This window comes from Genypterus blacodes, unplaced genomic scaffold, assembly GCF_046128005.1.
Source record: "Genypterus blacodes isolate CSIRO-AG114 ecotype Tasmania unplaced genomic scaffold, CSIRO-AGI_Gbla_v1 ptg000133l_1, whole genome shotgun sequence".
NCBI classification, from domain to species: domain Eukaryota; kingdom Metazoa; phylum Chordata; class Actinopteri; order Ophidiiformes; family Ophidiidae; genus Genypterus; species Genypterus blacodes.
This window is the reverse complement of record NW_027466935.1, coordinates 7,050,072-7,075,410: the sequence shown is the minus strand read 5'-3', so window position 1 is coordinate 7,075,410 and position 25,339 is coordinate 7,050,072. Positions and strand designations below refer to the sequence as shown.

The 25,339-nt window shown below is 41.1% G+C and overlaps 2 protein-coding genes across 9 annotated transcripts in view; both read right to left on the bottom strand.

The window, feature by feature from the left end:
• Positions 1-337: 337 nt before the first annotated feature.
• On the bottom strand, positions 338-16,450 carry tpm2 (tropomyosin 2 (beta)). Of its 6 annotated transcripts, none has more exons than XM_076164279.1 (9): positions 16,210-16,448; positions 13,450-13,575; positions 9,067-9,200; positions 8,741-8,858; positions 8,300-8,370; positions 5,508-5,583; positions 5,200-5,262; positions 4,942-5,011; positions 350-2,114 (listed from the first exon to the last, which is right to left on the bottom strand). In XM_076164279.1, the coding sequence occupies exons 1-9, from the start codon at positions 16,321-16,323 to the stop codon at positions 2,032-2,034; spliced, it is 855 nt and encodes a 284-aa protein (XP_076020394.1). In that variant the 5' UTR covers positions 16,324-16,448; the 3' UTR covers positions 350-2,031. The 6 variants fall into 6 exon arrangements, with proteins under 6 accessions (XP_076020399.1, XP_076020397.1, XP_076020396.1 ...); XM_076164278.1 differs by lacking the exon at positions 350-2,114 and adding an exon at positions 3,487-3,898 and having other exon boundaries at positions 16,210-16,450; XM_076164282.1 differs by lacking the exons at positions 5,508-5,583; positions 13,450-13,575; positions 16,210-16,448 and adding exons at positions 7,546-7,621; positions 10,813-10,944 and having other exon boundaries at positions 339-2,114.
• Positions 16,451-17,331: 881 nt separating this feature from the next.
• The window catches only part of tln1 (talin 1), a 47,530-nt gene continuing 39,522 nt past the window's right edge, over positions 17,332-25,339 (bottom strand). For all 3 annotated transcript variants that reach the window (XM_076164275.1, XM_076164277.1, XM_076164276.1), the window contains 7 exons: positions 24,141-24,246; positions 23,038-23,162; positions 22,583-22,708; positions 21,592-21,654; positions 21,324-21,506; positions 18,916-19,041; positions 17,332-18,812 (listed from right to left, as the gene is read on the bottom strand). In XM_076164275.1, coding sequence (XP_076020390.1) covers positions 18,678-18,812; positions 18,916-19,041; positions 21,324-21,506; positions 21,592-21,654; positions 22,583-22,708; positions 23,038-23,162; positions 24,141-24,246 — 864 coding nt within the window. In that variant the 3' untranslated portion in view covers positions 17,332-18,677. The remainder of the gene's footprint in view (positions 18,813-18,915; positions 19,042-21,323; positions 21,507-21,591; positions 21,655-22,582; positions 22,709-23,037; positions 23,163-24,140; positions 24,247-25,339) is intronic.

Genomic DNA, 25,339 nt, shown 5'->3' with positions numbered 1-25,339 from the left:
TTGACGGCTAATTTGAGGAAGTGTTGCGTTGGAGTGCCACGTTGATAGGATGTCTTTGTAAACCCCCGTAGTGCTGGCTTAGCTACGATCATCTGTCGCACTGGAATTGTTTCCCTTCGTCCTTGTCATCCTTCTCCTCCGACTCCTTAGTTATCTCCTATCTCCTCTCTAGGACAGAGGAGGACAAAGAGGAGGAGGAGTTTTTCTTTTTCGTGAGCATAATTAAAGAAAATTGACTATTCTGTCTATAGTAAGAGTAAGAGTCTATAGTTTGACAAATAAAAGCTTCAGCAGCCCAACAGAAAGACCAAGAGCAGAACTTACATTTCTCTCTCTCTCCTTGTCTTTGGCTTCAAACGTCTGCCATACTTTCTGTAACACATCTAATCAACCTTGAAGCATTATACAATTACTGTAAACAGGCATACAGTCGTGGCAGTTTGAATGCAACTGCACTGTTCTGGAGGATTTAGACAAACAGTTTCTCTTCACAGCCCCTATTAATGCTGAAGCATGGCACACATACAGTACAGCAGTAGAACACCAGAGAGAGCACCACCTCAGAGAGCACCTTCTCTACCTTGTTTACAAGTTTCACAATCACTATGACACTGCCTCAAGGAAGTTGTCCCTCATCATAGGCAGGCAGGTCAACACGTCTTAGTAACACTTCTCACTGTTCATATAGTCATGGTGAATCAAGAACACAAAGTCTCATGGAAAGTCTCAGAACAAGTAGAAACAGTTGAATAGCACAAAATAGTAACTGTTTTAGTCAAGAAAGCATCAACATTCATCTCCTACTCTCCCACGGATTACTGCCTCGTATCACTCCTTTTGTCCATGCAAGGTTACAGACATGTAGTTTCTCATTTTCATGCTTCATAAAACATCTCATATTACAATTTTGTTGACACATACCCACCTCGTCATCATGAATCTTTGTAAATCACTGAGATGCAGTTTATTTCTACAAAGAACTTTACCGACACAGTGATAACAAAATCATGTTGTTAAAATCAATGTTGTGTTTATTCTTTTATTGATGTTAGTCAAAAAGGTTCCATGGTTCATTTTGTAGCAATACATGGGTAATATGAGTGAAATATGCAATCATCTTCAGCTTGTTCAGGAAAAAATGACGTTGTAATTTTCATTAGAACAGAAATTCACACAAACCATCAATCTATCAATCTATCTATCTATCTATCTATCTATCTATCTATCTATCTATCTATCTATCTATCTATCTATCTATCTATCTATCTATCATGTAGCCATCTTTCTATTATCTATTATTGCAAAAATCACCCAAAAACATCCTGACTTCCTGGGGGGACTGTCATATGTATGATTTTGTTTAGTTAGAAAATATTGCTATTACAGCTCCCAGTAGTTCATCCACTTTGACTTTAAAAATGGAAAATCAATCTTATGTGTTTTCATTGGTAATGAATAATAAATGATTTGTGAATAACTTCCATTCAATTTAAGTTATCCAATAAATGATGATTATAATAAATATCTTGATTTGATAATATCAAAATAGTTTTCTCTTTGACTATTCTATTATATCTACTCACATGCTTACATCTTGAGTGTTTTACAATATAATAATCTGAATTGATATTTGACAACATGTTAATTATCAATTATGGAAATCTATATACTATGAATTAATTATGATTAAATGTACGTCTTCTGAAAAGACATTAGTAAAGTTTCTTCTGCAAACTAAAGAACTTGGACTTGTCAGTTTTGATTTGTGACTTGATTGTCTTTACAAAAGACTCGGCTTGGATCTTACTTGTGAGTTGAAGAAAATGGCCCGGTCTCACCTATGCCAGAGCCTGTGTGCAGGGGATTCCTACAAATGACCAATTGACCAATGACTTTCTGGTGATTTGAGTCAGGATTGCATTTGGAAGCATGTACTGCATGTACTGGAAGCTTTGGGTATGAAGGGTTAGTGCTGGAAGCTTGTTTGGTATTGCTGGGTGTCTGCACCATCACCAGGCTTTGTCCAGGTCTCTATAGATTGTTGAGCTCCTGGAGGGTTTGGTCCAACACCTGGTGCATGTCCAGGTTTTCTTCTTTAGCTTGGGCCAGTTTCTCTGGAGGGAATGAGAAAATCACAGATGAGCTTGCAAACACATCACCTGTCAAGACTTGTTACAGAAAATTCAAGTGTACTGCACAAGGTAATGTGTTTCCTGCTGGCACGTTCTTTGTTGTTCTGGTGATATGATTTCCCCCCATTCTTGCTTGATATAAGACTTCAGCTGCTCAACAGTCCAGTGTATCACTGTCCACTGTCGTATTTTCCAGGCCAGTCTAGCATTCGCACTCTTTTACAATGAAGCCAGGCAGTTGTTACACCTGCAGAATGTGGCTTGACATTGTCTTCCTAAAATAAGCAGTGATGTCTCTGATGGTCGCATCACGTTACCTATCAAACTGTTTATATCAGTTCCTAGTCTTACATTTCCCCTGTGCCAACTGTTCAGGAACGTGTTGCAGGCATCAAATTTAGAATGAGTGTGAATTTACAAAAAATGTTAAATAAAATTGATAAATTTTAAACATATTCTATTTGCGTTTTACACACTGTCTCAACTTTTTTGGAACTGGGGCTTGTACAACTTCTGGACCTCTTGCAGGCTGGTAATTTGAGAGAATGGTCACCATTGACGTAGAGGTAGACTGATGTAGATTTAGGTACCATGTGCATAAGAGTGATTATCCAGTCCTGTATCTGTCCAAGTGGCAGCATGTTGATATTACGATGGGCCCCAACACAGACCCTTGCGAAACACCTCACGTATTGCTTCAATTGTTAACTTAATACTATGGTATACATTTAAATTCTTATGCAAACGTTACTCAACTACCAAGGTCACGTGTTTTTATCACTGCAAAACAGCCATTATTAGACTCAGCATTGCAGATAATGACTATATTGCATGTAACTGTCTGGGTCCTCTTACTGTTATAACGCTTTACTAGTTGTCCCCTTTCGGCCCACTTGTCATTCACATCTTTCTCACTGGCGGCCGTAGCTGTGTCCAAAAATTCAGCATACGATATGGCATCTGGATCAGATGATCTCCTGGCCAGGCTCCTAGCAGGTTCCTCAGAGCCCTAACAGATCCCACAATCCCGTGCTGCCATACCACCCCGGTCTACAATGACTTGCACTCCACCCCCTCCTCTCTCTGGACTGTTATGACTCTTCTGGGACTCCAATCATTGTCTGTGGACTCTCGTTTTCTCTCCCTCTTTCTCAGTCCAACCCCCACCCCCATCCCCACCCTCATATTACACAAGGAACCATTTGTTGTGTGGGGCTGTAAAGTGCTTCAAACCATTGATTGTGTGTGATATTGGGTACAGCCCAAATAAACCTGACTTGAAAAAGCTCAAAAAGAAAGGGAAATCATAGTGGCGAAAAAAGAAAAGCAAGACAGAAATGAAAGGAACAGGAAAGGTTTTCATAAATTTATTATAGAGGGAGAAGGGCAACAGATAAGAAGTTGTACATCAGTGAATGTAGGTCTCAGTAATGAACCAACAAACACACAGTCGTGGCTGGTTGTGTAAAAAGACTGGTGTGAGGTAAGACAGATTAAGGTCAGCAGAACAGGTTGCAAGGGAGGGAGAATTCAGCAATAATCTTCTGTTACATTTCTATGATCTCCTAGAAAATGATGCTATTGTGGAATGAAACAAAACATGGGAAAGCAGGTAAAGATACTTCTCAGAAAAGGAGGAGGAGGAGGAGGAGGAGGAGGAGCAGAATGGCAGTGAGAGAGCGTCTACAATGTAGTCATGTCGTTGAGAGCCAGGTCAAGCTCCTCGCTGAGAGCTTTGCCCTTCAGCTTCTGAGCATACACTTCATCTGGAGGGGGACATACAGATACGCAGAGAGACAGACACGCATACAGACAGACAGACAAGAGATGGACCAGACAACATGGAGACCAAACAGCAGACAGGAGAGTTCAGCAAATGAAACAAAGGAAATATAGAATATGACTTGAAAATATTATAAAAATTGACAACTCTTCAAACAGCCAAGGGAATGATATCACAGCACTTCATGCAAATGCTTCTGATCTAGATTTAGAGACGCCTATTTTAGAAATCTCTCTGGTATATATTCTGACAAAAACCTTTCTGGAAGCCTTGTCAGAGGTCCAGCCTTACCACAAACAGCTCAAAGAGGGGAATTAGAGTTTCCAATGCACTTAACCACCAGCATCACCTGCAGGAAACTCACACAGACAGGGGGGAGGGCATGCAAACTCCACAACAAAAGGCCCAATCTGTCTCAAACTCCGGACCTTGCAGAAGGCGCACAGGTTCAGATTCTAGATTTAAAGAGTCTATTATCTAGCTATTATCCATTTTCCACTAGAATCAATTTAAAAACACATGGAGTTATGGTATAGCATCATTGAGAGAAATTTAAAGTTATCTACATGAATTTAGCTTAGTTTTGATGACTACATGAATTTAGCTTAGTTTTGATGACTACATGAATTTAGCTTAGTTTTGATGACTACATGAATTTAGCTTAGTTTTGCTGACTACATGAATTTAGCTTAGTTATAGCCACAACACTGCAGGGGTGTATGTTAGGACAGAGGTTATGTCCAATGCCCGTTGCCCACACAAAATAATTCTGAGGGAATAGAGGGCATATATCAGTGTTGTGTTACAGGTCAGTCACACAAAACAAAACAACACCACCAGAAAAACTGCTGATCAAATACAGTCTGGTTGACCAAATATCTGTCAGCTTCAGCACTAGGATTTTGATTAGCTAAGCTCATGTAAGTGTATTACTGCAACACTCATGCCAAGGAGATTCAGCAGAATTGTCAAGGCTGTCAGTATATGAGTAGGAAGCTGAGATACGAGAAAAAACGTGTTTATTACCTTCCAGATCATCTATGGTCTTCTCCAGCTTGGCCACAGACCTCTCAGCAAACTCTGCACGGGTCTCAGCCTGAGAGAAGCAGAACATGTGCGTAAGTATGCTGTCATTGATTGGCTTCTGGTTCTCTGCTGATTGCTTTGTTGGTGCTTGTGTATCATCGATCAGCTCCTTTCTTGTGTTTACCTATCTTCTATATAGCATTGGATGAAAGAATGAAGTGTAAATGTAATGGACTAAAGGGTATTGGGAAGTCTCACCTCTTTGAGTTTGTCGGTAAGAACTTTTATTTCTTCTTCATATTTGTCCTCCTTTTGTGAATACTGCAATCGAAACATGAGGCAATTCAAAAACAATTCAAAACAGCTTTAAAACTCATGTGTGGATGCAGTATAAGTGAAAAAGAGAGAAAACTGGGAACGTTTCAAATTGTTGAATCAAAAGAAAGAAGAACTTAAAGTCATAGAATAAGTATGGACAAACTATACATTATGTATCTGGGCTCGCCAAGGGCTGAGAGGAGAAGCCGCCTCCACAGCTCCTCCTGCTCCTCCAGCTCCTACAGTACCTTTTCAGCCTGGGCCTCCAGAGACTTCAAGTTGTTGGTGACATTTTTCAACTCTTCCTCAAGGTCACCTGATTTACTGGACAACACAAGAAAAAGGAAAGGCAAGAAAAGAAAGAGGAGAAATTTGAGAAGCAGGACAGCAGAGGGGATCAAAGCATGACATTGGTATAGCAGTGGTTCTCAAACTGTGTGATATGATCACTGCCCTGGATGTAGAGTCTGTGCATACCTTTGGCTAAAGCATGCAGCGTAACTCTAAGCCTGCATTTTACACCTTGCATGAACATGAAACCTGTATCCAAATATGGTATTAGGACAATAAAAACGGTGTAAATGCTTTAAGAACACATTGCAATCAGAACGCTATCCTATCTGCCAGACCGCATGTGGACGGGGCTCACACTGTGATCAGATCAATGCTGCAGTCATCCTGGTTGTAAATACAATCCGCACAGCAGATCCTAATTCACGGCAAGACACATCTCCCACTCAAATAACTTTGATGAATGAGAGCGAGTGGGGCGAGCAAAAGGAGGCGAGGTGTTGCTTACAACTCATGGCTGGATTCCATGTATGCAACACTTACACCTGGTTACTAGTGACAGAGATCCAATCACAAAGAGAGACAGGCAGATCAGATATGAGATCTGACCAATATTTGTTCTGCAAGCACTGTGTCGTATTAACGTGTAACCTTATTATCTAGATAACGTTTTCGGATATCTAGGACAGATAACGCAAAGTGTAATACCCTCTATGTTGGGACAGACTCCTTATCAGCTCTGATCATGTGGTGTGTAACAATCACCACAGGAGGAAATGTGTTTACGCACATTTCTTAGCATCTTTGATTGAATTGAAGTGGGAGAATCGGCTTTTTTTCCACAAGACAGACACCGATAGAACATCCAAAAAACACAACTGGCTCCTTTTCTTACTTGTTTGAGAACCACTGACTCAAAGAAATGCTCCAGAATTTGTTTGCCATCTTACCCAGAGTCACATGAAAGGATGAGAATACAGTATCTACAAATACTGTATATCTTCGCAATACATAGTATTGTGTGAAACAGACGAGGCTAAAGGGTTTAGTACCATAACCATTTTCTCTTGAATAAGTTGAAACTAGGTCAGATCAAGATTGGTTATGTCATCATAACTGGCTGTGCTTTGTCACTGTTACTTTTTCCCCTTAAATCACGTGTGTATCACATTTTTGTAGTCTCATTATTGTTTTCTCTGTTTTTGTTTTCCTTTTCTTTTTTCTTCCCCTCTCTGTGTACACAAAAAGGCCAGAAAGAAATATCCACACAGACAGAATTAAGCAGTCCGTCATTGGCCAAATATACATAATCATTATCGGTAGAGAGTCTGCAAAGTGAGAAAATGAATGTGGAGCGGTCTAACCACAATTCTAAGGTTTAGACGTCTGAATAAATCAATCCACAATCACGTAATCAGTCTGATACTCCTTCCACTGATCATGCTGCTTTCAACCCAACTATGGTGTCGATTTTATGATGAAATTAATAGATGTATTCATTTGACTAATCACATAATGATCAAGGTTTTAATGTGTGTGTGTAATTGTATCAACTGCTACCATCAGTAGTTCAGGAAATAGCTCTGAAGGTAAATGTTCTTAAAACCAAGTGCCATATTGCTTCCATCTATAAAAAATACACAAAGAAGAAAAGCTTTAAATCATTGGAAGGTGCATTTTTCCTGTTTATGCCAAGCTTAACTAGACATATCCTGGACCTGGACTCAGTTGACTCTGGGTAAGACAACAAATAAAGTCAGTTTTCTTTAAAGAAAGAAAGCAGATAGGAGGGTAAAATGAAGCCCATTAACCGACTCAATCGACGCGAAATAAGAAAATAAATAAGATTGGGACTGAATGAGTATGCAACAACTGAAGTACATGGTGCCAGTGCAAGTCAGACAGACAATAGTGTTAGAGGTTAAGGGCCAGAAGAAGGAAGGTCAGCAGGCCAGATCGTTAGCAAAGCTAGACCATGGTCCAGTCCATAAGTACCTCATCCTCTCCAGACATCATGGACTTCACATTCTGATCCATTAGTCCGAGCTCCGCCTCCAGCTCCCTGACACGACTGGTTAGTCCACAGCCAGGAGGTCAGGGGGTGAGGGGTGAGGGGTGAGGGGAGAATGAGCAGGGCAGCCATACAACAGTGCAAGTCCCCAGTTGGGAACAGGCGGTGGTGTCAGACATGCATTACATAAAAATACAAACTGAGAGAGCAAATAACACACACATCCAGGCACAACAGTTTGATTAGTTCAGCCTGTGGTTTGTTTCACTCTTTTACATCGTGGGCAATTATAGCTACATTACACATTCACATTCAAGGCCTTAATGCTCAGTTACCTTTATTTAAGTCAGATCTGATTGTGTTGATAGTTTACATTCCTGTTAGTAAGTGTTCTATACCTGACACCAGTGTGAACACAGCTCTGCTCTTAAAGGCCACACGTGTGCACGTTTCACAAAATGTCAGATCCGCATGCGCAAAAAGAACAACCACAAAAACCATCATTCATGCAGTCAAGTATTAAAAAATGAAAACTTGCTCGGCTACTTCTTGAACTAAATTTCTTGGAAAGCTGCTGGGTTGTGATTCGTTCCCTCCAGTTTAGCTTGAAGCTTCCCATATTCAGTATATATGTGATATATATACCACTAAACAGAACTAGTCCCACTACAAAAACATGAATAATGTACAGCGGGTCTTGTGTGAGTGTGAGTATGCATTATGTAGGCATTGACTTACGCCTCAGCCACCTCAGCGCGCTCCTCTGAACGCTCCAGATCACCCTCAAGGATCACCAGTTTACGTGCAACCTGCAAATATACAACACACACTTAACCTGTCTCCTTTCAGAACGTGTTGCATATTCACTGAGAATGTCTACAGAGGACAATGGATTGCAGGTTTAATGTAGTTTGCTGAAGCTTTTCTCAAGTGTTCTGGTTTTGCTCATCTGTATTTGATTCCTCACCTGAGCTCGTTGAGCACTGTTGGCTTCTGCCTGAACTGATTGGGTTACAGACAGTACGCCTGTCTTGGACTACTGTTTGCTGACCCAAAACCTTGGACTTCTCCTCACTCAACTACTTGTGTGTATCTGTAATTAAGTCCGAGCCCTGTAGCCGCACTGTGACGTACACAATGGTTTACAATAGAAGCTGTAGTTTAGAAACAAAGACTGACCTCTTCATATTTGCGGTCAGCCTCCTCAGCGATGTGTTTGGCCTCTTTCAGCTGCATCTCCTGGATTTCCATTTTCTCCTCATCTTTTGATGCTCTGTTCTCTATGACCTTCATTCCTCTGCGGAACAGAGAACAATCAGCAGTCCCTCACAAACGTGACATATGTAATGTACTATGTATTCACTATGGAAGCCTGCCTGTGGAACAGATCCCAAATTAATGACTGCACTTTCCCAACAGTTTCTGATAAAAACAAGAGAAAATGGAAAATGCTGTTTCTCTGATGGACTGGAGGTGAACGCAGGAGAATAGCGACGGCTCCGCACCTCTCACTCTCATCTGCAGCCTTCTCTGCCTCCTCCAGTTTCTGCAGAGCTGTGGCCAGTCTCTCCTGAGCTCGGTCCAACTCCTCCTCAACCAGCTGGATACGCCTGTTTAGAGAAGCAACCTCCGCCTCAGCCTGCAAAACACAGTCACAGCATGCTGTCCATCAAAGCTTGAAGACAGTTCATGTCACAATGAAGTATAAGGTTTGGATATACGATAAAGACACAATCAAGAACAAATATTTTGCAAACAACATAGAATATCACAAAGAACAAGGTATTCAATCTAATGTAGGGTTACACCCAGTGTCTCTTTCTGGGTTTTACAAATGAACTGAAACTTCTTCACTCTCAAGTCCATTTTTGTATGTTGAATCAAACTACAGCTGAATGTACAATCAGTTATAATTTGATTCTATGCTTCAGGCTTTCAGAAAGAATGGCCATAGAAAGAAGTCGTGGGTGAGGTAACAAGTGTACTCAGTACTTTTATGTAACTCCTCCCCCAATCTAAGATGGAAGTGTAGATGCTCTCAGCTGCAGGTTATAACAGCATTATTTGGTTATCATTAATCAATCACATCAATGCAAATCAGCGTTGATGGCTAAGCAATGAGACACTCCCAGACATTTAAACACACATGCACTGCACACCATGCAAGCTTACACAATGCTTGAAATAATACATCTAGGTGTGGTTTAGTGAAGTGTGATGTGTAATGACTTTGTTGTTTGCAGATGTGTTTTTTCATGTTGTTAGTTTTAACTCACTATCCAAACTTACCACAGCCAAACCACAGAACCAACAACCAGTCTGTATTTCTGTGTGAAGAAGTCTGGCCAGAAGTGTTTTTGCCTATCGAGCATCCTTTGTTTGAGTTTCTTTTGAAATTGAATTATTTTGTATCTATTATCTATTTCGTTTTACTTTTCAAGCCACAGTCTACTGTAAATATTACTGCACTACATCAAATTCCACAGTGAAAATGTCTACATAACTGGTTGTCTATTCAAGCCTGGAAGCATCCACTGCCTACTTTCCTCCTCGGGTCATTGCATTCTAACAGACACCTTGGTCGTCACAGAAATGATCTGAGTGAGAGGAGTTGGGATTATGGATCATAAAGAGATGGATGGAGAGATGCCTATAGGGAAGTGTTACTTTGGAGTTTGCAGCTGGTTTAAAAGGGCATTCACACCCATCTACTTTAGTTTTTCTAGAGTTCACCACCTTAAGTGCGACACTGCCTCCTGCTGGCCTGAACGGCGAATTACTCTAAACACCTGATTTAAAATTCCTTAATCACATTAATTCGCTGTCTCACCTTCCGTGTCAACGCATCAGGTGAGCACGCTTTGATTTTTATAAATTAAACAATCTGCATGGGAAACATTTCACGTGTCTGTGAAAGGATTATAAAGGAGGCCGGGTGGACTTTTTAACTAACATGACCTGGGCCAATTGAGCAGAGCCATCCATGTGTTATTTGAACCGATTGCGACAAGGTTCAGGTATTAGAAGTAGAACAGACAAAGGTTCTCCACGGAGCCTTGCAAGACGTTTAGCCATGAAAGTTGCTCATAAAAAATAAAATATGATTTATTGAGCAAACGAAAGGGAGACTTAGGACGGAACTGCTGAGCCATAATCAACAATTTAACCATCTTTTGGTGTGTGTGTGTGTGTGTGTGTGTGTGTGTGTGTGTGTGCGTGAGAGTGAGTGTGTGTGTGTGTGCGTGTGTCACCCCTTCTCTGGCCTGTCTCTCCATGTCCGCCTCCCCCTGCAGCATCCCGGCTCGGTCCTCCGCCTCGTACGCCACATGCTGCAGCGTCTGAATCTTTTTTCTAACCGCTTCTATCGAGGAGAAAGTCGCCATACTGTGCCGGCTGTCAGACTTGTTTTCGCAGTGTAACCACGGCAACGCTCTTCCCAAGCGACACGGCGGAACCACTTATCGTTTCAAAATAAAGCTTTGAGGAATGTTTTGACCCAAATATCAAATCCACGGGGATGCTTTCATAGAATATTAAACGTAGCAAAGTCTTCTTGAATGCAGCGAATGTAATCCATTTACGAATTGGTATAACTTTTAAATTTGAGTTCCAGAGTTCGCACTTTTATTTTAAGACCGGAAATGGGACCTTTGGGCTCTTATTTCCCTCATAGAAATGCAGTTTTCATCCACTTCCTGTGTACCTATTTTGTTTCTTTGAAGTCACGATTGATTTTAAAAAATGTTGCCCAGTATGCATAGTACCAGTTGCAGTTCCCCACAAAGCCAATTAGTGGCGCACTGTACATATTCTGATATACAGTAGCAAGCCAACCAACCACTCACTACACCCTTTGCAGAACCCTTGGAATAGATAGCATTGGCTGTAAGGTGTTGACAAGGTTTATGATATGTTAGTAGAATCTGATATTGCACATGACAGATTGAATAATTTTTGCTGCAACAGCTGTCAGTGGTAATACTACTCACCACCAGGTTTACACCAGTATTGATGATGTAAGGTTGGCATAGGGAGATGTGGCTTAAGCATGGATTGTATCCTGAAGGTCAGTTTTAAAATTAAATATTTCTATATTTCAAATATAGATATATATACAGTATATAATAAAATCTTTTTGGACAGAGGACAAAGTGCACATGTGAAAATTTGACTGACAGCAACAAAATGTTCTGTACATATTTAAAACAGGGGATTAAGCCTGCGGGTTTCCTACATCCCCCTGTGCTGTAGGCAAGATCACAGGACTCATACCAAACTGATATCTGACGCCATGTGGGTTTAAGAGAGCAAGCAAGAGAGCGAGAGAGCATACATGTACCTATCCCAATCATCTTAACTTGAGCAGGAAGGAGAGAAACAGCCCTTGTTTGTGCCTAGAGCAGAGCAGTCCCACCTCACTAAAAATGTGTTCAGCATCACAGCATAATTGATAATTATTCATAGAGGGAGAAAAGGCTTTGTAAAGAGCTTTATGTGTTTAGGTGTGTGTGTGTGTGTGTGTGTGTGTGTGTGTGTGTGTGTGTGTGTGTGTGTGTGTGTGTGTGTGTGTGTGTGTGTGTGTGTGTGTGTGTGTCCAAAATGCATAACTCAGAAACAGCTGATCAGACTGGCTTATAAAGTTTACAGTAGAGGGTGAATGTCCTTGGCTCAGTCCTCATGGGCGATGATGCAGACGAGATTCCTGGCTGTATTAAGACACTTCACCATTATGTTGTGAGATAAGGACATTTCTGCCATTTTTCCTTATAACAATATTTAATTGACCCAGTGTGAGTGTATGAACATTGGGTTTCCATCAGAGCCTGGATAGCTCGTCAATAAAACTAGAAAATCAAATTATTCATTCTACTTCAGTAAATCAAGTTCGCTAGCTTGTGTATTATTATTATTATTATTATTCTTATTATTAAATCTAAGTTATTATGTTTACATGGAAAGACGAAATGAAGACGTGATCAGTCATCTCTGATTGCTGTTGTTGATATTAGAGAGTTGTATACCTTTGAGTGTACATACAGGTGGACTACAGGCCTATAGGAACAAAACGGAACGGTCACGTGTTTGTTGTCCTTTATTTTATACATTCATGTCAAATCGGTTTAAATAAAGTTGGATTTGATCTGACTTCATTCGTAAATTTCAAGTTGTCTTCAGTGTCATTACCGTATCTTGGTGATCGAATATCACCTGTGATCAATACCTTAGATTAAGCATTATTTTCATCATTGTTGTTTTAGTTGCAATCGTGGCAGCGTAAACACAAAAGAGCAAGTAAGCGTCCATATCGTTAGTAAAAGCGTATCTTCAGGGAATTTAAATGTATTTTGCTCCTATCTAAATATCCTCTCGCAGCTTTGTATGGGGAAACCCCCTAAAGATATCAATGGGATCCTGCAGGTACCGTGATGCTATTTTTCAAAACGAGGTGATTGGTCAAGAGGCGAAGCTTTACACAGTCCAAGTTAGCTCCAACAAATCCTGCTCTGGTCCAGGATTGCTGTGGAGTATAAATTACTATGGCGACAGAGTGAGAGCAGAAGTGAGTCAGCTTTGTGATATGGAAAAGTCCGACTTGAGCTTCAACAAAGTCGATTAAGCCTTTCATCACGCTTCGTAGTACAGGCTGTAATACACAACCATGTGTGCGTCCTTCATTGTTGCCTAAACCTCAATATGTATCTGATAACCATATGGAAATGTGCAATGACAACAGTAATTAATTGTGATGGATGCAGGGTTAGATTTTCAGAATGCCACCACCGCAAACATCCTGATACTTACTGTGAGAGATAAATATAAGCAGACTTATTATAGATTACAATAGGTCCAAACTACGTGCAGTAATATGATCGGTATCATTGGCTCACATCTGTTGCCTTCTTCTCCGCCTGCTCCAGCTTCTCCTGGGCATCCTTGAGAGACTCAGAGTATTTGTCCAGCTCATCTTCGACTCCTTTCAGCTTCTTCTGCAGTCCCAGGAGCTCTTCTTCCAGCTACATCAGCCAAAGACACACATACAAACCATGTTGTCGATAAGTAAGATGGCTCATCTGTCATACATGCAACCACAAAAGTTTTGCGAATCCTACATCAGAACAGATTGAACTGTTGTGAATCTAATAAAGTCTATTCTATTCTATGATTTCTATAAAATCTAAGAATTATTCAGAGCGAGAATTAGAATCAAACTTGTCAGACAGAAGCTGCATTGTTGTCGTTTGTCCTTAATTCATACGGTTTGCTGAATATGATATATCTGATTATATCTGAAACCTTTTATACTTGTAGGATGGTAAATATTGCTCATTCACACTGGCTATGGATATCCACATCAGAGTCAATTCAACTTTATTTTTATAGCCCAATACCACATAGACTGTCCCAAAGGACTTAACAGGCTCACATTATCATTCCCCAGAGGATAAATCTTAAAGTCAGTCACCTCCTGACCCTTTGTCTGGTGCATAAGAGCAACTTTCCCATGTGTACCAAGATGTTTCTCCAGAGGATAAGCCGTTTTCAGACAACTCTCTCATCATTTAATAGTGAGACTGCCCGAAAATGTACGGAGCACATTATGCTCCAAATAGACTTGAAGCCATTGGAATTTCATATTGTATGTTTTTTTAATTTACAAACACTCTTGGGACAAATTTTCCAGTTGAGAACCAAAATTTTCCAGTTGAGAACCAAAATGTCAGAAGTTAACGAGCACATTTCCAGCAAGGTTACTGAGTATAATCACGCTCCCGATGGGATGAACCCTCTCTATGTTGAGCATTTAGCTGTTGATATCCTGTGACTCATTTCAATAGATTGTCCCAGCAAGTCGTTGTTTGCAACAACAGCTCCGTGGCCTATAAAAAGAAATTGCAAATGACAGTGATGTGGCCAGAACACAATGTGCCTAAGACAAATGTCATTTCTATATTACATCTGACGGTCTCCGCCAGCCTGCAGCCATGTAAGGCTTCTCAGTCACAAATAGCCTGGGACAGTCCTGATCCCAAAGCCCTGATCCCAGAGCTGGCATTACCAGCTCCCAATGCAACAGCTTTAACCAGCTTTCACTGCTGAGCAACAATTCAAAGAAGGTGAGGGTCTTCAGAGGGAACACAAATATAGACATGCCAACATTTGATGCTCCCGGGCAAACGCAAGTGATTGTGCTGGCATTGTGATAGCTATGAGCTGCGTTCCCCTAGGGACTGATGCACTATTCATAGAGTGCTACCTGACCTCGTCGGTTTCACTGGGGAGCAACGGGAAACAGACAGCGGGTCATCCACAAAAGAATATCAATTTGGTTTTTGGAAAGAGCTGAAACGTGAAGCGTCGTTGCCCCTATGAGCCAGTTTACCACACACACTGAGAGGGAGTAATGGAGACAGGCTGATGATGGTGTTTTGATTTCAGTACCTTTGATAATAGGTGTTACACATATGGGGCTTTAGGGGATTCTGCTTCGGTAGCTACAAGGGAAAGTCACAGCAAGCTCTTTGTCCCTATAGTTTGCTGTCTACAATTTATGGAAGAGACGGCAAAACTTTGAATTGGTTTGTTGGTAATACTGTGTGCAATACATTGGCCCTGATATTTCGGAGATGTGTGATCGATATTGAGGACCCAGGATCTGGCTAGTGCAGAATCTCCCCTCCCCAAATTGACCTTGCTTAACTAATGGCCTGGATATTTGATACAGATATCCATAATCAATAAATGTGTTCTAATGTTTAAATGTAACTGATTTTTACTGATATACATACATATATATACTGAGCTCCTACATGCTCCCCAGAAAACCCTCCCATTTTGGACATGAGCCACATATGAGCCTTCCTCTAGCGCCATCCTGTGGCCAAAACACCAAAAGCAAAGAAGATACTGTACATTGTAATATAACATAAAAAACCCAATTGACATTAACTTGGCCCTCTTATACGTGTAGAGGTGTCATACCCATGTTATTTCCTCTAACATTACCCTCAGGACAACATCTACATTTTTTTGCCCCACAGCTGGTAAGGCTCCAAGAATGGCAAGTCATCCGTGTATTGTGGCATGTAAAGAACACTGCAGACTCTAGCGGATTAAGAGGCCCTACATACATGTAGTCTGATCTCTGACATTCCATCCCAACATGAAGTTTGATATATTTCACTTTAACTGTTAGTTATTGACTTGTGGCAACCTAATATTGCCAAATAAATGACTTAGACATGTCAGTGACTCTTCTCAAGGGTAAGGGCTCAAAGTTGGAGACAAGAGGATGAACTGGACTTGTCCCTGACTGACATTAGAGACTGCTTTAATGAAGGACTGACCAATTAATATTCAAATCTAACCAAAATGTGATTCGTCAGCATTTCCATCAATTTGATAGGCAATAAAGTTACACCGAATCAGCATGATGGGGTTTATCACTGTTATTGAACTAGCCAACTCAATGTTTAAGAACCTTCATTTGACAGTAAGTGAGTGAATGGGTGAAACTAAGATGGATAAGTATCTTTTTAACAAAATGACATCACTCTTTGAACCCTGTCTAACATTTTTCCACAGTTGTTTTGCCTCGCGCGTGACCTGTCCACAGTCTCAGGTGAGGCAGTACCGTGTCGGTCTCCTACCAGTTTGCACTTGTCCTCCGCTCCTTTCTTGTCCCCCTCCGCCTGCTCCGCTCGGTCTATGGCGTTCTCCTTATCCAACTTCAGCATCTGCATCTTCTTCTTGATAGCCTCCATGTTTCCTCCGGGTTGTTTCCAAACAGTGGCAGAGAGAGACGAGTGATGTGCGGTCCGACTGGCGGTGCCGGTGTGAGTGAGAGCTGGGCCGGAGGTGAAGCGCGCGGATGAAACGGGGGGACAGACACTACACTGCACGCGCCCATCAGCGCGCGGGGACGCTTTCCATATTTGGCCTGCTGGTGCTGCTCTCAGTCGGAGCGGTGACGTCAGTATTAATGAAAATATTGGATAGATTGTTTCGAGTCAACAGGCGTGTCCGAGTCACACATTACCCACAAAGGCAAAAGCCCGAGTCAGAATGTAAATATCAAGTCTCTGCACACCAAAGACGCATTCCTATACTTTGGATTTCAAGTTTTAAACAAGGAATAATTAACTTTGCATATTTCAATTGTTACTGTAACTTTCCCGATAAAATTCCTTTAAAACGTTGAAAGGGGAAGGGGAAATCAGTTGTGAAAAAAAGTCCAGCTGCAAGACTTTTTTCGATTATGTCTCAGACAAATCGAGTCCACAGCCCTGACTCACCCAATACACCGTGTGTGATTAAAGAGCTGGGCTACAAATCTGTCTGTCTGTCGGTTTTTTCAATCGATTTAAGAGACACAGACAGACAGATTTTTTTCAGAAACTTTCAGAAACAATGCTGTTTGTATCGGACTTTTATTGGAATTGAGAAAATAAACATCAAATAATTTTATTTTTTTCAGTTTAGAAGCCGTGTTCTGAAAGTTGATGGCTTTCAGAACACGGAGGTGGACAGGAGGGGACTTCCGGGCACAGACTGACCAAGGCAGCGTTCACACTGCGTTAAAAGTTTGATCTGTATCACATCTGGATACATTGTCCAGACAAGTTTGTGCCATTTATTTTGGCTGTATATTATTATGTATTGTCACTTTGTACTTATTTTATTCAATTGACCATTTTCTTACCGAGGGTTTGTAGCTGGAAACATGAGTATTTTTCATAACAGTTGAGAAATAATACAATAAGAAATTGTAATCGAGGAAAAACCATCTTTATTGACCATAAATCTCTTTTTCAGTGCCCATGACCTGGTAGAATCAAACCACCTCATGAAGCTATTATTACATCACGTTAAAGGTAAAAATGTGAAATAAGAAAACACTTTTATATGACAACACACAGTCACTTTTATATCAGATATATTGGTCAAGCTGTGCCATATTTTCCAAAATATGCAACGGCAAAAAATAGTTGTGTAGAAAAGTGGATTTAAATGATGTTCTGTTTAAATTAAAGAGTGATTAGGTGAACTTAAGGTGGATAAATGGTAAGTTAAATATACTAGAGAAATACATTAGGAAGACACTTTTTATGCACTTATAAGCTGGGAAAACTGTTTAAGTGAGACCTTGGCAATGTCAAATGAGACTTTTTATGTGTGTAATACTTGGCAAACTATCATCTGGGGTTGAGACCATAGGACTGTAGAAGTATAAAATATTCCTTCTGAGTTATATGGCACAGTTAAAAACTAGAAAAACTGAACCAACGAACATCAAACACCAAAAAGAATTCTCTCAAGATTCAACCTGTACTGTATTTATGATAAATATATGGCTTCAGATAAATCATGTCATCCTGTTTAAGCCTAAAAAGCTGCTTAAGTCCAAAACCTAGTTTTAATAAAAAAAGAAATTTAATGGAAGACACCATTTTAATACATTTCATAGCTCTCAGTCTTTAGAAAAATAATGCTTTCTGCTTTGATTGGTTTCATCACAAAATAAATCATTGCAACTCAAAACTCCAAGTTCCCAAAAAAAAATGCATTTCATTGTCAATTAATCCAGATTAAAACTGTATGACAATTACATCATCGTCCCCTGATCAGAGCCTCCTGCCTCACGCTCAGTATCACATACACATTTACAAGCTGTTTGCCCATAAACAGGCTCACAAAAACATTTGCATAATGCTTTAATTGTGCTTGCCGTCAAGTTCTCAGTTCGCATAAATCCTATATACTAACAGTTAAGGTGAGTTTACACAGCATGTACACAATGAAGACATGCAATCCATATGAAAGAGTGATAACGAAAGATCCAGATATGATACTGAAAGACATTAACCATAGAATCAAAAGCTTGGACACCTTCTAAAAGGACAAAAGGTGTATTACGGAATTTCAGAATCATTGGTATTAATATGCTCTTGGAATTATATAAACAGAATTAAAATAACCATTATGATTTTTCATTCTTATACCTCTTGCAATTTCAATCAATATGCTAAATGTACTTTCTGTATTAAAGCATAAGGCCTCTTCTTTGCTCTGGGTTAAAGTATCTGGAGTGACGTCCTGAGTGCTTCTCTCTGTGCTCTCACTGCTCCTCTCCGTCCTCCCGCAGCTCCGTGGGCAGGAACTTGTACTGCTGCTGTCGAATCGTGGCCAGCCTCTTCCTGGCCTCTTCCAGTTCCCTTTCTTTCCGCAGCATCTCCTCCTGTGCGGCGATGATCTAACGATATAACACGGGGGGTTAATGTGACTGCAGCTTCAAACGTGTACACACATCGACACGATCCAAGTCCGGTCTGGTTTGTTGAGCGCGTCTTACTCACCTGAGCGATACCGCCCACCATCTTATTCTTGACCACAACGGCCTGGTCATCCTGAGCATCGAAGGCTGCTTTCTGTGCTGCTTTCACGAGGTTATCAGACGCTCTCTTCACAGCGTTTCCAGCAGCCTGTGGGAATGCAACACGTACAGAGTCAGGACGGAACATGGATACATTTTCACAGGCCGTCTTTTGTTGCACCATGATGTCGAAACCAAAAGACACACAAGACAACACAATCTGTCAAATTCCTATCTATGATTTTCGATATCCATTTCTAGTTTGAACGTGGGCAGCATGTTGTCCTGAAGTTCAGCTCATCACAGAGCAGAGAGAGTGGGGAGCAGAGAGAGAAACATGGAGATGAGTGTGTTTGCCTATGCAAGACATACACAACTAGAACTGTCTGAGAATAAAGAACAACAAGATCATCAGTTTTAAGGTGGACTTGACTTCCTGCAATGTAAGAGGAATCTCCAGTTTGGCAGCTGTTGAAACCCTTAAATGTATCATTGACTGATTAAGTGTGATTAGGGGTATAGATATGGAGAAAACATCTTATTTGATAGATAAGTGAAGGATGGAGACAGCAGTTTCCCTCCCCCCTCCCCCGCAGAAGCAGACACACCCCCTGCGGTGACTGTGTGTAGCAACTCCTGGAAAGGGAATGTTCACTTCTATCTGAGCTCAAGGATGAAACCATAACAATCTTTTTTTTTCCTGCTCGGTGTCTGAGCACAGCTGTAAAAGGTAATGAAGAGCCGCTCACGCAAATCCTCTCAAAGCAAAACATTGACCTCATCGGTTGTTCCTGACAAACTCAAGAGCCCAGTTTTCTCCTTTTGCGGCTATGTGGAATTTGACACTGAGCTGGTAGCCTCTTGTGATTTACTTCTGACTGGAATGTTTCTGTTACTCTACCATGACATACAATCAAACATATTCACAAGCAGAAGCTGTAGACTAAGGGCTGCTTCGTCACAGACTGCCGGACACCGCCCATCCCACTAGGTCAGAGAACAGGGCGGAAGCTACTGTAAATGTGTTCATATGTTTCCAGAATACCCACAACAGAAGTTGGAGTCAAGAATGTCAAGGCCATTAATCTGATAAATGAAAACGGTACAAACGTCCACTTTAAGAGAGGGGAGGGCTCCCGAGGGGAATCGACTGGAGTTGGGTGATTCCAAATCAGTGTAATGGAGTAGGGGTTGAGACCCATGCTATTGCCTTAAGGGCCACCCTCTTGGTCTCATGTCAGACACATGAAGCCAACACGGCTACCACCAGCTGAACAGGAGGTCAACTTTTGTATCAAACTGCAATCGAGCAGAGGAGCTTCATCTTTACAGGCATTTCTCTGCAGGCAAGACCCATACCTGAACATACTGTACATATGCACAAGAACAACGCATTAACAGGACAACCCTGCTTACATAAGACTCAGCCAGCTGGGCGTTGGGACATCCATCAATCCTCGGCTTAATTTCAAGTTGATAATTTCGCACACGGCTCTAGAAGGCGTTGCCTTTTATGGATTTTTGTGGGCGTTTCCTTAAGCCGATCACCAATTGGCTAGAGCACTCGCTCAGATTAAGATCTGATAGGGATTCATCGACAAATCTGCCAGGGTCCGATCACATTGGCTCTCATACACACATTGATGAATGAGGTCTATAGTGAGTGGACCTCCACCACAAATATCTGGGTGTAAACACAATGCACACAGCTGGCACACATTCCTAAACATGTCCCCCCCCCACCTCGTCTTCAGGCTCCATCATGTTAATAAAGCCATTTTCCAAGGAATGTGGACAATGGCAGTCCATGCAAACAAGTTATCCACACATTTAGCAGCAGCTTCATGTAAGGAAAGTGAGTGGAGGTTACTCAGCACACAGAGATATTACAGCCTTAAATGTAATACTGCAGAGTAAGTGAGCGAATGCTGCAGGTGGTGATCATAGTTGAGGGATAATGTTCCCCGCTGGAGGTGCCACTGGTGGACTGATGGATCGTCTCCAGAGATATTGTAGATCTAAATGTATGGGAATCACTCTAGTGGCAGCTGCAGGCCCATAAGTGGAGGAGATAAGCCACTGCTGATTGGATCACAGAATATGAGAGGGCCTAGTTTCATCAGTGTGAAAACAGCTCACATACGTCTCTGGAATTAAGGCATCAGTTACACATAAAGGTCAAATTGGCCCAAAGAGCTTTTTTGGAGGCTGATTTCCATCAGTCAACCAGTCTTACAGTGGGATTTGCTCCTTTCTACCATCCATTTATTTTAAGGGTGAGCCCCAAAAAAAATCTGGATCAGAAACTTAACTAAAACACAATATAATCAACTTTCGGCTTTCGGAAGTGAAACTATGTGTAAAACTTGAACTTGAACATGCACAGCTGACCTGTAGCCTCTTCATGGTCTGGGAGTCCTGGTCAGCCTTGACCTTGCAGGCCACCAGGAGCTGAGCAGTGGAAGCTGCCACCTGCTTGGCTGAAGAGATGAGCTTCTCTTCACTGGCATGGCCCTGCACTGCAGAATTGGCTGCCTCGCATAGGTTGCTCGTTGCTGCAGCAACCATTCGGGCCTGAAAATTCATCAACAGAAGGAGGTTTCACTTTTAAGTTCCGAAAACGTACACATTTCTTTCTTTCCTCTGAAAAGACACTTACGGCTGAAATGAGCCCCTGAGACCACTGTCCATCATCCACTGCATTGGCTTGGATGGCACCGACCTGGAAACAAAGGAAAACTTCACTCAGGATCACATTGGCTTTATTTTCACAACAATTAAAACATGTTTGCTATTACACAACATTATTTCAATGTCAATGTCCATCACATGTTGAAAAGGAAAAAGTTTACATAAATTAATTGAATAGTTCATCTATTGTTGGAAGCGTAATAGTTTTAATGTACAGTCGAGTTTTATTTACTAAGAGGGTCAACATCTTACCAAAAAGTACAAGAGTGGGGACAAGAGCAGAAAAGCTGACATAAACCTTCATTTGTCAGAGTGAGCAGTTTATATTATCTTCCTTTTTAAACCTTTGTAAATTTGAAAATTCTCATTTCTTTGACGTATCAGTAATCGGACATTTAAAAGCCAGGCTCCAAATATCGTTCTATTTGAGTTCTGATATGACAGTATTCCAATAACGCTAAACAAATGATGTCGTACAGAGCCCGTAGTCCTGTGAAGACACAAAAACGTATTGGAAATAATCTTTGCTGGAGCTTAGACTTCCCTGATTGTCTTAAAGTGGGAGGCCTTTACCCACTTCTCTCCTAGTTGTATTCACTTTGCAATTTTGCCATCTGAACTTCCATAGTGGAACTGGTGATTTGCGTGGTGTAGCTCCTCCTCCTCCACATTAACACCAGTAAAGTTTTCTGTTCCATTTTGGGTTTTATGATCACCCTCAGACCAACAGTCCAGGAACGATGACCGTGAATAACCAAACCAAATAGAAACTACTTAAATATTCAATTCTTACTATTATGAATTTAAGTTTAATCCTTGTCTTAAACTGAGTAATGTTTGTGCAACAGGCCCGTAATGTGCATATAGGAGAACTGTATGTTTCACCATAGGGATACACAGTATGTTGTCAGAGGCACATTTTGGTGATTTTGTGTGATTTGAACAGGGCTCAGACGTACCTTCCCTTGAGCAACAAGCTCCCTCTGTGCAGCCGAAGCAGCTTTAACCAGAGCACTGGTGGCAGCTGCAATGGACTTGGCTGCCTCCAGAATCTGCTCCTCAAAGTTCAAGCTCTCATCTGCTTCCTGGTTATAAGGGTAAGAAACGAAAAGTTAACAAACGCTCAGTGTTCTATGGCTGTGATTGTGGATGATTTATGTATCCGCCAGTAACAGAACAGAATCGGGAATGATGATATCAATAATAACTTGACTTATGTGTATAAAAAGCTGACGGGGTAACGACTTTAGGATGTCACTCATGGTGTGAGGACTTGATAGCCCAAATACAGATGCAATCCACCCGGGTGATGATCTACAGCCAGGGAGGATAATATATCTGACACTGAGCAGGAGGGTAACGGAGTGAGCATGAATGGTGGGAGCACAGACGCTGCTGGAAAAAGTGCTGTGACCTTGGGTTTTGTCCTTGGCCTCAGCTGCTCCAGTTTCTTGGCAGCTGCTTCAATCGCTGCCGCTGCTCCCAACAGCTCATTCTCTGCAATGACGGTGGGATCCTCAGGGTCCACCCACTCAGTGCCTGCAACACACATACACAATAGTCACAACACAAACTGACTTGACTCTTCCCTGACAACAATACTTTTTTGATTTACTCTTCCCTGATGTTGGCATTTATTGGATATTAAAAACAGTTTTATTTTCATAACCATGTTGGAGAGGATTATCACAAGTGCACCTGCCACAGATTGAGGGTCAATAGATTCTCTAAATATAGGTTTGCCATTGTCTTTTTTCAAACCTTGTGAAGCATACTGGAGAAGGAAAGCAATGGTTTTCCCAAAGTTTTTGTTTTGACAATGTTCCGGCTTGTGTTCCAGACTTCTATTATACAGTATTACCATGTCAACATGATGCCCTATTTAAGATGGGACCACCGGGTTGTAGCCCTGGCCTATTGTTACATGCAGTAGCCATGCATAAGCAAGTCAGGGGTGGTGAGGTGTGAAAGTGGATAGGTTTTCCCCAGCTTTTTTTTTTTTTTTTAGGTCTTAGGTCGTTCAGTGGGGAGGGGACACTGTGCATGGTGACCAAAACTATGCATTTCACAGTTGTGTGATAGTTCAAATTTGCTGCACAACTCAAGCAATTTAGATCGGAAAAATGACTTAATCGAGATTGTGAAATCATGGGGGGACAGGCTAATGTCATGTTTCCTGTTATGAGCAATTACAATTGGTTAAATGAGGTATATTGTTCAGGTGTATTGTGTATTACACTGTACATTTTGTATTAAAGATGCTGACTTTATTAGGCTCTTGGCAACACATAACAAGCAATTCTGTTGTAGCTCTGCACTTAAAATGAGCGATCTATAAACTTTCATTGGATTTATTGATCATAATATTTGTATTCCCTTTCTGTTCAGTCATCAAATGCATAAACACACTTCTGTTGACAAGATCAGCTTATTGTAGCAATGGTTAAAAATAAATTAATCAAGGGTGGATACTGTTAAATGTACATAAAGACACAAAGAGCCAAAGTGTGAAGGTACCTTTCATGGCCTCAGCAGCCTGGATGAGTTCAGTGACTGAGCCTGCCACACGCTTTGAGTAGTTTGACAATTGCTGCTTCAAGTCATGAGACGGTTTCTGGATGATCTGCAGGTGAAAAAACAAACAAGACTGCAGTGAGAATCTATCTAAACAGGCTTTGTGATCATTCGTCCGCTGTACACTGATTTTGTCTGTACAGCGATTATGGCAAAAAGGCAGTTATGAGTAAGATGTAAACAAGCATGGAATTAATATGATTCAATATCATATCATTCACATTCCAGGCCTAAATGCCCGATTCCAACTTTGAAGTCAGATCCGACCCTTAAAAGAACACATACACACGCATACAACAAAAACATGATGAGCATGCGTTCATCATCAACAACAAACATGACAAATATGTCAGTCGATGAAACTGTAAATGGAACCTTGACATTTCTTGTGAAATATCTTCAATAACTGCTGGTAGTTACTATATGTTGCCTCTAGGTGACATCTGCTGGAAGCTTCTGCATACATGATGTAGCTGACAAATTTACGACCTCCACATCTCTCCCCTGATAGCTCCCATTGTTGTCGATGTTCTCCATGTTTATTTTTACTGGCTGTGAGGTGTATATAAGCAAATAAAACCAACAAATGACTTTCAACCTTAGCATTCTTCAGCTCAGCTATTAAGTTTGACTCAGATTTGATTTGTTCACACAGCTCAGAAAAGAAGTCGAAGTCGCCGTAATTAATTCCAGATAAGGAAATAGGAGTGTAGCTTTACGAACCAATTGTATCTCTTCAGCTGTAAACACTTTTGTGAATGTGTGGGTGTTTTCAACCCATATAATAATGATATGATAAAAAGCGAATTACTTTCATGCTCAAATGAATGACGCAGTTTTTCTTTAAGCTGCTGTATCTAAAAGTGGTGTCCTCAGACTGTCCTAATGGACAGACAGTATTTGGGTTGGAGCAGAGCAGACAGGTGCAGGGCATTAACAGGGCTCAAAGGTCTATACCCAGCTCAAGTTTATTCAGATGTGTTGTCATGAAAAGATAGAGGCATGGACGTAGTTGCACAGGAATGCATGCAATGAGCCAAACTAATGCCGCAGCTAAAGACAAACACATGGATGGGCATACTACATATACGGTGCCAACACACACACGCGCACATATGCACACTATGGGACACACATGCTGA